Consider the following 12,110-nt stretch of genomic DNA (forward strand, 5'->3'; position numbering starts at 1 on the left):
TTTGGATGTGAAGCTCTTAAACTCTGGCAATAATATGATAAGGGATTTATTAGGGACTCTCACAGAAAGGCATTTCGTGGCTGGCTGATGCATGTGAGAGCCATGGTTAGCAAAACTCTGTTTTCTTTTAATAAATAAAAAAGCATTTTATCAGTTTGCCGTTTGAAACTTTTACTTGGAAAAATTTATAAACACATTCCCTTTATAGTAATGATTCGGGTAGGGATGTCTAAACTTTTCTTCCAAGGGACTCAAGGATGTCTCTTCCTTAAAGTAAGGCCACATGAATATGTGGGGGGGATGACCACTCTATCTTGGTTGGTATCCTATGTTAACAAACCTTGTGTTCCTTTTTAAATTTTTTTAAGCATACGAAATGTGTTAAATAACTCCAAAATATTAAAAAAAAAAAAATTTAGAAAACTCCATCCAATATATTTATTTATTTTTAATGCCTCCATCTAATATATTTATATACAAAAAATAATAATAACTTAGGAGGGGAAGAGTCTTTCTTCCTTAGGTTGGGTTTGATTACATTGATTTATTGGTAGAAAGACAATTTCATGGAATACTTATTTTACACGGTTTGCGTATCAGTTTTTTGCCGAATCTATATTCAGAGGCATTGAATTTGACACAAAATTCAATGAAAATATCATCCAACCTCTTCCTATGATTTCACTTGTAATGAAAGGAAAATACAAACTGACTATCTTTTCTCGGCCTAAAATTAACTCTCTCTCTCTCTCTCTCTCTCTCTCTCTCTCTCTCATCTACAAGTTGTTTTGCACATAGCTATTCCTCAGATCATAAAATACTGGACCGTAAAACCCCAAATCAGCAAGCTGTAGAACCCTCGGACTGTAAAACTTCAGTTCGGGATCGAGCGGCATTGCCGAGTTTAGTTGTTTTGCATCCGTTGTCAATTACGTTCCATTTATCAGAAACTGGGAGACTTTCGAATGAAGAAGATGGAGAAGAAAAATGGAGTGAAGAAGAAATGAATGAAGGAAAAGACACAGGATAATGTAGCCGATATGTTACAATTTGTTTTAGGAGACATGTATACAATTGCAATTTATAACTTCCTGGTGAATCTAATTAGTAATTACTGTCTCATCCCCGTTGAGTACTTACCAAAATTTAGCGTAGAATGTAATCCCACGAAAAAGGGATGCTTTTTTGTTAAGGTCGAAATCATAAAAGAAAATGACCGTAAAGCATCATATAATCACTTAGACTGCACTCTAAGTGAGTCAAAAAGTCTTAGGAAAGATAAATGTAAGCGATAAACATCAACATATATCATATCAGATAATGAACACCAGTTGCAATTCACAAAATAAGTCTATATCTCAATCAAGCAACGAATAGTCAGAGCGTATAGTTTCTTTTTTGTTTTGCATTGCAACGCAGATAGAAATGTTGAATTTCAAATGGCAAACTGAACACCCCACCCCCCGCCCCTCCCCAAAAAAAAACATGAGTGACATCAAATGCCTGATTTCACCTCTCCTAGGTTTAATTATGAAAGATAGTAAACAAGGCTGATTAATTGGGAAAACACGGTCGAAACGCAACAGATAAACTTTTCCCTTCTATTTGCGAATCCAGAAACTAGCCAAGAACAAGAAACCAGAAAGCATGAAATAGAAATCCACTAAACACAAACAAAAATACAATATTTAATGTAGAAAACCCTCCAACGTGAAGGAAAAAAATACCGGACAAACTCCAAGAGAAATCCACTAAAAAATAAGAGGGATACAATGTCTTTCTTCAACAAACTCACCACATAACTCTCTTTTGTTTTTAAGAGACGTTAGTGTGTGGGTGTGGGCCCACTTCACGAGGATAGATCCCATAACATTGATGGGCCTATGTTGTGCCTAAAACACGATTTTCATAGGATGATCCCAGTCCTCCAATTTATAGAAGATATAGAGTTACCATGAACGACGACACAATCATTAATATCAGTGAAGATCCAATATGATCAAAATATATGGGAAAGGCTCTCTGTCATAGGCGCAAGCCCCTAGGTTATTTAAAACCCCATAAATTTAAATTTCTCTCTATGTATTATATATAGAAAGAGATTAATTATTTAAACATTCTCTATGCTATGCTCATAGAAAGAAACCTTGGAGTTGAAGTGAGAACTCTTTTAAGCCCTTTATCAGTTCACTCCTCTTCTCTCAGTTCACTTCTCTTTGAATCCCTTTATAAGTATCAGTTCACTCCTCTTCTCTCATATGAGTCCTCCATATAAAGAAGGAATTTATACTTTACAGTAACAAAACTTGGGTGGCCTTCGAGGTTATTCAAAAAGCTTAAAACTATAAAGTTTTATTAAGCTATTAAATAATTTATAAATTCAAGTTTCTTTATAAGTATTTTTTTATAAGCAGGGTTGAACCCACAAACTCATGGCCCAAAGATATGACTCTAAGGCTATCTTTATAACTATTAAATATCTTATACAAGTAACTTCTTTACAACTATTAAATGCCTTACAAATATAAAACTTCTAAAGCAAATTAAATAAATGGGCTTGAGCCACTAGCTCAATTGGTTAAGGTTTTAATTCTTCAACCTATCAGGTCAGAAGTTCAATCTCCCCTAGCCTATAGAAAAATATTATACAACCTGCATTTTTAAAACTGTGACTCTATTTTCAACTCATAATAATTTAATCATAAAGCAAGGGGGCTGTTCAGCTTAGCATTCCTCATATTTTAATTATTGATGTTTGAAGGCATTGATTGTGGGGGAGGCTCTCAAGTGTCCAAATCATTGCATCCAGGTGTCATGTAGCCCAGAAAAAAAAAAATTGACCATAAGGGTAAAGTGAATGATACTCACCTTCTTCTTTTTTTCATCCAAAGCTTTGAAATCTGTTACTATAGACTGGATTGATCTCAACTGGTCTTATTGATGCTTTAGCAAAAATTAAAAGCCCTATTGATGAGAGATACTATATAAAATTTATTGGAAATTTGATTCCACTCAATAACTTATCAAATGCTAGAATCAGAATCATGATTGATTCTTGATGAATTACAGTGCTTACCCAAACGCTGGAATAAGAATTGCGATTCCATTTATAGGGAAATTAGAACAGGAATAAGATGTGATACTGATGTTGATTTCCATTCCTGATTCTATTGATCCAAAGGCAGTCTTATAAGATATTTTTCTGGTAGCTAATGGCTCTTTCCCAATTCACAATCACTATAAAAGAACTAAATAAAATAAGGGAAATGATAAATGCGCCCCTTTTCATTACATGTGACACCCAACTGTAGTGTATGTGGCAATCAAATCTGTTAAATCCTTCTAACATGAAGTGCATCAGCCCCTTTGCTGTCACTGAAACAATGGTGGTAGGCGTCCCAAATGATGAAAAGGGGCGCATTTATCATTTACCTGAAATAAGGGTGTGTTTTTAACAAAATTGTTAGATCTAGGGGTACTAAGTAAATTTGTGCGTAAGGCTCTGTGCTGTTTTGATAATGGGACAAGTCACTTTATTCCTACTTGTTGAAGCCGCTTTTCACTGCCCTCACAATATACATCCTATGAACATTAAATCAAGGGAAATGATAAATGTGGAGGGGAAATGACAAATGCTCCCCTTTTCATCACCTGTGACACCCAGCTGCATTGTACGTGGCAATCAGGTCTCTTCAAATATGAAGTACATCAGCCCCTTTGCAGTCATAGATACACTGTAGCAGGGTGTCCCTCGTAATGAAAAGGGGCGCATTTATCATTTCCCTAAATCACTCATGGGTAAAACAAAGTGAGTAGTGCCATCATCAAAACGGGTATTATTCTTTACATAAGAGAAATCCAAGGGAATCAATGGGAGTGTAATGCATTTTTGGCAACCAAACTTGAAATGGCATGCCAAATCCCAACCAAATTCTGACAATGTGCAACCAAACGAAACATTAGTTTTAAAATCCCCTGTTCTTTGAAAAATGAAGATCGAAAAACGAAGCGAGACAATCTCTGTCATTTACACATCTCGAAATCTCTCTATTTTTCGTCTCTCCAGTCTCCATCTTCATCACTTCCGAGGATTTTGATTTTTCTAGGGTTTTGGGAAGACCTCCCGAGGAGAGAGAGAGAGAGAGATTCCAAGAATCTCTACAATGGCCGATAGGGGCAAAATGTTCAACATAATCTTTCTAAAAAAACCTCCTACGCGTCACAGTCACAGTCAGTCACAAACCCAGAAACCCTCAAAACCCTCAAAACCCTAACCCCAAACCCTTGTTTCTCTTGTCGGTCGATGGAGACTCTGAAACTTCTGCTCTTGTTATTGCCTATAGTCCAAGCTTCCGATCCCCCACTTTCTCCCAAGGGCGTTAACTATGAAGGTAGCTTCGCAAAACCCTAACCCTAACCCTAGTTTCAGTTTTGATTGTTTCCCATTTGTGTGTTTTTTTCTTTTAGTTGAAGAGCTCTTTGTTTTGTTGTTTCTTTTCATGATTTTCCAGTGGCGGCTTTGATGTCTGTAAAGAGTAAATTGGGAGATGGGCTTCATATTCTTGATGGGTGGGATATTAATTCGGTGGATCCTTGTACTTGGAGCATGATTGGTTGCTCCCCTGAGGGTCTTGTAATTTCACTGTAAGTTTTTCTTGTTTTTTTTCCCTTTTAAGACCCTGTTTGGATTCCAAGAATTATCCGGGGAAAAGTTTGGAAAGGAAAATACTTCTAAAATTTCCTACTCTTTTTCCACACATGAAAAGAGATAACTTGAAGCAGTCCTATTCAATTTTGACTTGAGAGACCTTCAATTTATAATAACATCCCTCCAAATTAACCATATTCATATAATTCTCAAGAAAACATTTTCCATCAGAAAGGTTTTTCTTGCATTCCAAGCAGGGCCATTTTGTGAAAATGTTTGGAAAGAAATATTATTTCGAAATTTTCTTAATTTTTTTTACCCACAAAAAGGATAACTTCAACCAACCATATTCACTTTTTATTTAGCGGGACATCCAATTTATGTTGAAATCCCTCTAAATTAATCATAAATTCATAATCATACCATGCTCCTCTAAATCATGGAAAGAAAAAAAAAATCCCAAGAATTTTTTTTCCATCAGAAATGTTTTTCTTGCAATCGAAACAGGACCTTAATTTTCAAAGTTTTTTCAAGCAATTTATTGGTCAAGTTTGGATGTATTGGGTTATTTGGTTTCTGTTTTGTCTTTCTTTTTTCTTACATTTTCTTTTGCATTTTGATTTTTAATTTTTGGTATTGATTGCAGGGACATGGATAGTAAGGGCTTGATTGGTATGCTTTCCCCAAGCATTGGGAATTTGAGTCACCTTCGGACAATGTGAGTGACGATTTTCAAATGCTTTATGTTTGAATTACATCAAGTCTTTAATTAGTAACGGGATCAATTTATTGTATGTGGAGCTTCTCATTTCCATTAACTTGATAGAAATTCGTGGGAAGATTGAGAGTTGTGAAAAAGGCCCGGAGCTTTACTTCTCAAATTCTGTGGGTTTCTCTGGAGTTATCTATTCTTCCTGTCAATGCAAAATGAGAGTAATATCTGGTTTAAGTTATATGCGTAGTAATGAGAGATGCATAAGTTCTGATTATTTCTTCACAGTGTTGTGGCTCGGTTTGTTGGCACTTGTTAGGTCCTGTTCATTTAAGATTATGACAACCGATTGTGAGTGCCAAACCGATTATCAAACTTGAAATTATGTTTAAATTTGGGTCCAATAATCACTCTGGCACTCACAATCAGTTGTCATAATCTTAAACAAACAGGGCCTTAGAGATTCCACTGTAGCTTTGGAATGAAGGTGCTTTCAGTCATCAGTTGTTGACTTTGCACGGGATTCTTTGTCCAAGGTGTAATTGAGCTTAACTATTGGGACTTGTTCAGCAGATCATTTACAGTATGAGGATGTTCATGTTTGATCTGCTGTCTTGTGATTTTTGTGAACTTCATGGTTCAATTTTCCGTAACAGATGTCTAGTGTTTTTTTTTTAACTCTTGTCTAATTTTGTTGATGGATAAGATCATGCCATTTTGATTGGAAATTTGTGGCATTCAATAGTAAAGTTGTCTTGTTCCTAATTGTTTTTATCTGCATTTATCCCCAATCTTTTTATGGTTTTTATGCATTGTATGGAGCTTACATAAGGAATATTATGATTAATATGATACATTCTTTTCAGGTTACTGCAAAATAATGACATATCTGGTCCCATTCCAGTTGAGATTGGAAACCTGTCAGAGCTTCAGACTCTTGACCTTTCCGGTAACCAGTTTGTCGGTGAAATTCCTAGCTCATTGGGTTTTCTGACTCAACTAAATTACTTGTAAGTATACCTTCAAATTATAATTACTAGCTGTTCTCTGAAGTTTTTGGTTTTCTTAATGTTAGTATATACCTTCAAACTTTAATTACTAACTTTGTCTTTGTAACTCTTTGTTTTTAATATTCTAGGCGGCTTAGCAGGAACAATTTGTCTGGTCTTATTCCCAAAGCTGTTGCTAATCTCACAGGTCTTTCATTCATGTATGTGGTCTCTCGTAAGTTGAATGAATGTTCTCTTTTCGGCTTTTAATTGATTATAAGATTTAAGTTCACCAAAACAGTATGAAACAGGGATTTATCATTCAACAATCTTAGCGGTCCAACTCCAAGAATACGTGCCAATGATTACAGGTGAGATTAAAAAGTCTTTGTTTTAAGGACAATCTTGTGAGATGGTGCTTCTTTTTTTGGATTGTTTTTGGAATGTGTTACTTTTGAAACTTTCTGAAGTCATCCTCAACTAATTGGAAGGGAATTGTTCTTTGATTCTCCTCTACTCTTAACTTGTATGAAGTACATGATCAATGCAATGCTAGTCCTTGCCACTGGAGTCAGCTATTTTTAGGAAACCATCTATTCTATTGAGGTTCTTATTTACTTAGAATTGAAACATCATAGTAAAACGGGTCTCTGGTGCCATGATAATCATTCCCAGAAGATGGGAAATCACTATTAGTCCCGGGGAAACCGAACACCATTTTCCTAGTTTATCCATAGATATTAAGTCATTGAGCCTGAAAAAACCCTGCATGTTTGTAAGTATCGTTCAAGACGTTGTCTCAAATTTTTGGGTGGATGATACTTGTTGAAAAATATATATAGCATCCAATAATACACTGTTATGTTCACCCAAAGTAGCAGGCTGCCTGGTATGAGACAACTGTATTGAACAATATTAAACGATCAATATCTGTATTTGGGACGTCCAATATATGCCGTATTTCATACTTTCCTGTCATGCATGCACACCAGAAATCAGAAATAAAACCGTAATACTTGGTCTAATCTGATTGGATGTTGGTTGGGGGGTTGTAGTCATTGGTTTATTTAAAACAATAATGAAATGGTTGTCAGGATTTCCTTTTTGGTTATTTCTAGAAGTGCTAACGATTTGGCTGATTGTATCGCCAAATTGGGTCCATCTAGAGACTCTTTGTTTGAGGCAATCTTTGCCTCTCGACGTGCGCTTGTAATCCTTTCTATTATTAATCAATGTTAACTTTATAAAAAAAAGGGTTGTCTCAGATTTTTTTTCTCTTCGAATAATGATATCGGGGTTCTCAATTTGTTTAGGTGATAAGAATTGCAATTTTTGGGAATTTTCTAGAACATTGGAAATGGTAGAAAGCATCCAAAAATTGCAATTCTTACCACCTAAACAACCCTAGTATGAAAAGTTGAGGTTTTGCTTAGGTGGTAATTGCAATTATTGGATGTTCTGTAGAACCATAGAAATGTTACAAACTTTCAAAATTGCCATTCTTAGCACCCAAACAAAACCCCAAAATAGAAATGTGATTTGGGGTTTTGAGTAGGTGCCTAGGTGGTAAGAATTGCAATTTTTGGAAGTTTTGTAGCATTTCTATGGTTCTTTGTAAAGAATTCTTAGGATTTTTCCTACTTTATCTTCATTTAACATCCTGTCATTTGATATACTGTTTTATATTCAGTTGTCTAAAGCTATAAGTGGGTTCCATCTTATATTCTGTCATCTGGGTTTTGTAGTGTTGCAGGGAATATGTTTCTTTGCTCTTCATCATTTGCACTGGGTTGCAGGAACGTGCCTCAACCAGTAAAACGTAATTCACATGAATACTTATGCTCCTTTTATAATACAGTTTCAGTTATAATATCTGTATCTTGGTCTTCTTACAGAAACTAATTCATCACGGATAACCAGTAATAATCATCGATTTGTGGTTGCTATTTCTGTAAGCCTCAGTTGCACTTGTATGGTTTCTTTGATGCTGGTCATTTACTGGCTTTATTGGTCCAGATGTCACGCTCCCTTTTCTTCTTACGGTACCTCTCAAAATTTGATGTTGATTTGTTGCTTACAGAAAATTTATTCGCAATTGTGAAAATCTCTGATTATTCCTTGTTTATTTGAAGAGAAGCAAGATTGCGAATTTGATATGGATCATCTGAAGAGATTCTCATTTCGGGAACTTCAAAATGCCACTGATAATTTTAGTCCCAAGAATATCTTAGGCCAAGGTGGATTCGGTGTTGTCTATAAAGGGTTTCTTCGTAATGGAACAGTGGTGGCAGTAAAAAGGTTGAAAGATCCCAATTTTACTGGAGAAATCCAGTTCCAAACGGAAGTAGAGATGATTGGCTTAGCTCTGCACCGGAACCTCTTACGTTTATATGGATTCTGTTTGACATCAAATGAAAGAATGCTTGTTTATCCATATATGCCGAATGGGAGCGTTGCTGATTGCTTGCGAGGTTTGTCTCTCAAGTAAATATAAGTATGCTACAATTGACTCTTAGGGAGGTCTACATTTTAAGCTTTGTGTTTATTACAAAAAAAAAGGAAGAAAAAAATGAGTATGCCCTGATTTTAAGTGGAACGATGAATCCTAACTGAAATTAAGAACTATTGATTTAAAGTTCAACATTTACCATTTTTTCGGATGACCATATTATCATTTTTGACAGAAAATTCGCAGAACTTTACTAGGGTTGGCTCTTTTTGAATGAGAAGGGACATTTAAAATAAAAAATAAAATCTAAGGAACTGTTGTAGTTAATCAAACAAGTTTCCAAGAAGGGAAATGATAAATGCGCCCCTTTTCATCACTTGGGACACCCAGCTGCATTGTACGTGGCAATCAGGTCACTTTATTCCTTCAGATGTGAAGTACATCAGCCCCTTTGCAATCATAGATACAATGCAGCTGGGTGCCCCAAGTGATGAAAAGGGGCACATTTATCATTTCCCTTCCCAGAATTATCATACAAAATCATGTAATCATGTCATCTATGCAGAAATTTGAATGGCTTCTGTATTTGAATGTGAAATCTGCCTTGATTGTGCCATGAAATTCAACCATCAAGTTTATGAAAATAACATGTTCAGTTCAAATTTGGTTCTTATATTTGTGTATTTAATTCGAAGTAAGCATTCAATTCCTGATTTCTTATGTTGAAAACAAAACTAGTATGTTAGCTACATGGCTTTTTTTTTAAAAATAAAATAAAAATCTCAGATAAGCTGAATTTTCCATGGCAGATCCTTGCTCTGAGAAACCATCCTTGGACTGGAGCAAACGAATGCGGATTGCCCTAGGAGCCGCTCGTGGATTATTGTACCTTCACGAACAATGTAACCCAAAAATCATCCACAGGGATGTTAAAGCTGCCAACATTTTGCTGGGTGAAAGTTTTGAAGCAGTGGTTGGAGATTTTGGTTTGGCAAAGCTTTTAGATAGGAGGGATTCACATGTCACTACCGCAGTGCGAGGTACTGTAGGGCACATTGCCCCAGAGTATCTGTCTACAGGGCAGTCATCTGAGAAAACCGATGTATTTGGTTTCGGTATTCTCCTTTTGGAACTCATTACAGGGCCGAAAGCAGTAGATGCTGGAAATGGTCGGGTCCAAAAGGGAATGATTCTTGACTGGGTAAGTGATTCATTTCAGTATTATCTGCATATCATGCTTTCATCTTGTTTCTTTTACCTGTTTAGTTTTTCAAATATTGAAATAGTACATAAATTTCCATGATTATTTTGTGAAATTGGGCATACCTTTTTGGGGAAAATTGACACCACTTTATCATTTTCTATATTTTATTTTGTAAAATCATACCTTAAATTAAATTCTTGAAACTTCATGAATTTTCTGCGATTGTTTTTGGAACTGCTTTTATATCTATCGCAGGCTGCTTTAAGATGCTTGATGCATCGGGAGAAGTGACCGGGAGTCATGTGCTTGTCATAAGCCGTTCACTGTTTCTCACCAAGACCCAACCTACCTTACATTTAAAGATTGCAAGACCTAGTTTCCTTTTCATCTAGTTTGCATGCTCTTGCATCTTTGCCTACACCATAAACAAAGTCTTGAACCACTTTGCGTGTCCCGGCTAGTATTTCAAAACTTGGACTAGAACTCAGGCCAACGTAAAGGGAGTCGACTCGGTTGAGTAAATGATTGATGCTGTCAATTTTTTTTACTCTTGTGAGTCAAATGAATTTTGATTTACTTGGTAGGGCTGACTCTGGCTCGGACAAGAACTCGACCAAGGTAAAAAGGAGTTCAACTCGAGCCAGTTGACAATTGACTTGGGGAGTTTTATAACAGTGGTCTCGACTAACTCAAATTCTTACCATCATGCCATTGAGAATTCCAGGTTGCCGTTTTATTTCATAGTCTATAATTTGCTAATAAAAGTGTTGGTGGCATCTGTCTGACCCATGCCAAAAGAATCCATGCTCTTGGAGAGAAATCCAAAGACCTATGGTGCTCATTTTTTTTGGGGTTCTAATCTAATGTATTAATCGTATGTAAGGTTGTTGGTAAGGAGAATCAAGGATATTAGCTGTAATCTGTAACAGAAATCGGGTTTTCAATTTACATTGATAGAATATATTGCTATTTTACCTTTATAAGTTTACATGACTTCAACCATTAAAAAAAGGTTTATATGACTTTAGCCTTGAAATTATGCAGGCCCGAACTTTACACAAGGAGAAAAGACTGGAAGTAATGGTGGATAGAGATCTCAATGGTTTGTTCGACGCAATCGAATTGGAGAAAGCTGTAGGGGTGGCACTGTTATGTGCTCAATCAAATCCTAGTCTCCGCCCAAAGATGACAGAGGTTGTAAAGGTTCTGGAAAATGGGGTGGTGCCAGCAGAACATATGGAAGAATCTCAAGAGGGGGGAACCTTTTATGGAATGGCTTGCAGTTTTCCAAGAAATTACAGTGATTTTCTCGATGAATCGTCTTTTGTCATCGAAGCAATGGAGCTTTCGGGGCCTAGATGAGAAGTCTGCTTTTACCCAACCTTGAAAATCTTCATCATTGCTAACGAATGATGAGGAAGGAGGGGATGCCACTCCCAAGTGTGGGTTGTTACAAAAACGTACAAGATGTAGCAAGAATTTTGTGTGGGTGTAAAATTGAAGGGTGTCTCTGTTCATGAAGAAACCATAATGGATTTCAAGGCTAGCCTGTAAAACTCACCCTGAAAGATACATCTTGTAACAAAACTCTTCCTATATCTGCTTATATTTTAATTTTGAATTGTTCTGCTATCTGTTCTTGTTAGTAAATTGAGCTGTCGTTTTGATGATAGTTGAATTCTGCCTTCTGCAATAGACTCTAGCAAATCCCTTCTTTCAAAAGCTTTTTATGGAAAGAACAAGATGGAAAAACTGTGTCTTACTTTATCTCAAAGATCAAAACGGCTGAAATGGGATGATGAAAATCTTCTGAAGTGGATCATGAAAATTTTCCAAACGGACAACGAGTGCAAAATGACCCAAACAATGAGCAGCCATACCTTTTTCTAAAAGCACTTTGTATTCTGAGATTTGAAGTAAAAATACTTTAGAACATTCAACTGTAAAAGCCATATTTCATTAAATGATATATATGTCAGTTTCAGTCATTAAAGTTGTATGTTGACACTTATTGATTGGATAACAAATATATACATTTTCAATGACATGATCAAACCGTATTGAGAATTACATATAGATAAGATTTTGGAATCTTATATACAGTACAA

The 12,110-nt window shown here is 35.9% G+C and overlaps 1 protein-coding gene across 1 annotated transcript; it reads left to right on the forward strand.

Moving 5' to 3' along the window:
- The first annotated feature begins 3,889 nt into the window (after positions 1-3,889).
- LOC143891601 (Leucine-rich repeat protein kinase family protein) lies at positions 3,890-11,634 on the forward strand. Its single transcript, XM_077396123.1, has 11 exons — positions 3,890-4,391; positions 4,512-4,644; positions 5,295-5,366; positions 6,227-6,370; positions 6,499-6,570; positions 6,661-6,720; positions 8,095-8,168; positions 8,245-8,391; positions 8,482-8,820; positions 9,608-9,999; positions 11,047-11,634. The coding sequence occupies exons 1-11, from the start codon at positions 4,304-4,306 to the stop codon at positions 11,362-11,364; spliced, it is 1,839 nt and encodes a 612-aa protein (XP_077252238.1). The 5' UTR covers positions 3,890-4,303; the 3' UTR covers positions 11,365-11,634.
- The last annotated feature ends 476 nt before the right edge of the window (positions 11,635-12,110 follow it).

The sequence above is a fragment of the Tasmannia lanceolata genome, unplaced genomic scaffold (assembly GCF_043159265.1).
Source record: "Tasmannia lanceolata isolate RefF3 unplaced genomic scaffold, GAP_Taslan_0.1 ptg000015l, whole genome shotgun sequence".
NCBI lineage: Eukaryota > Viridiplantae > Streptophyta > Magnoliopsida > Canellales > Winteraceae > Tasmannia > Tasmannia lanceolata.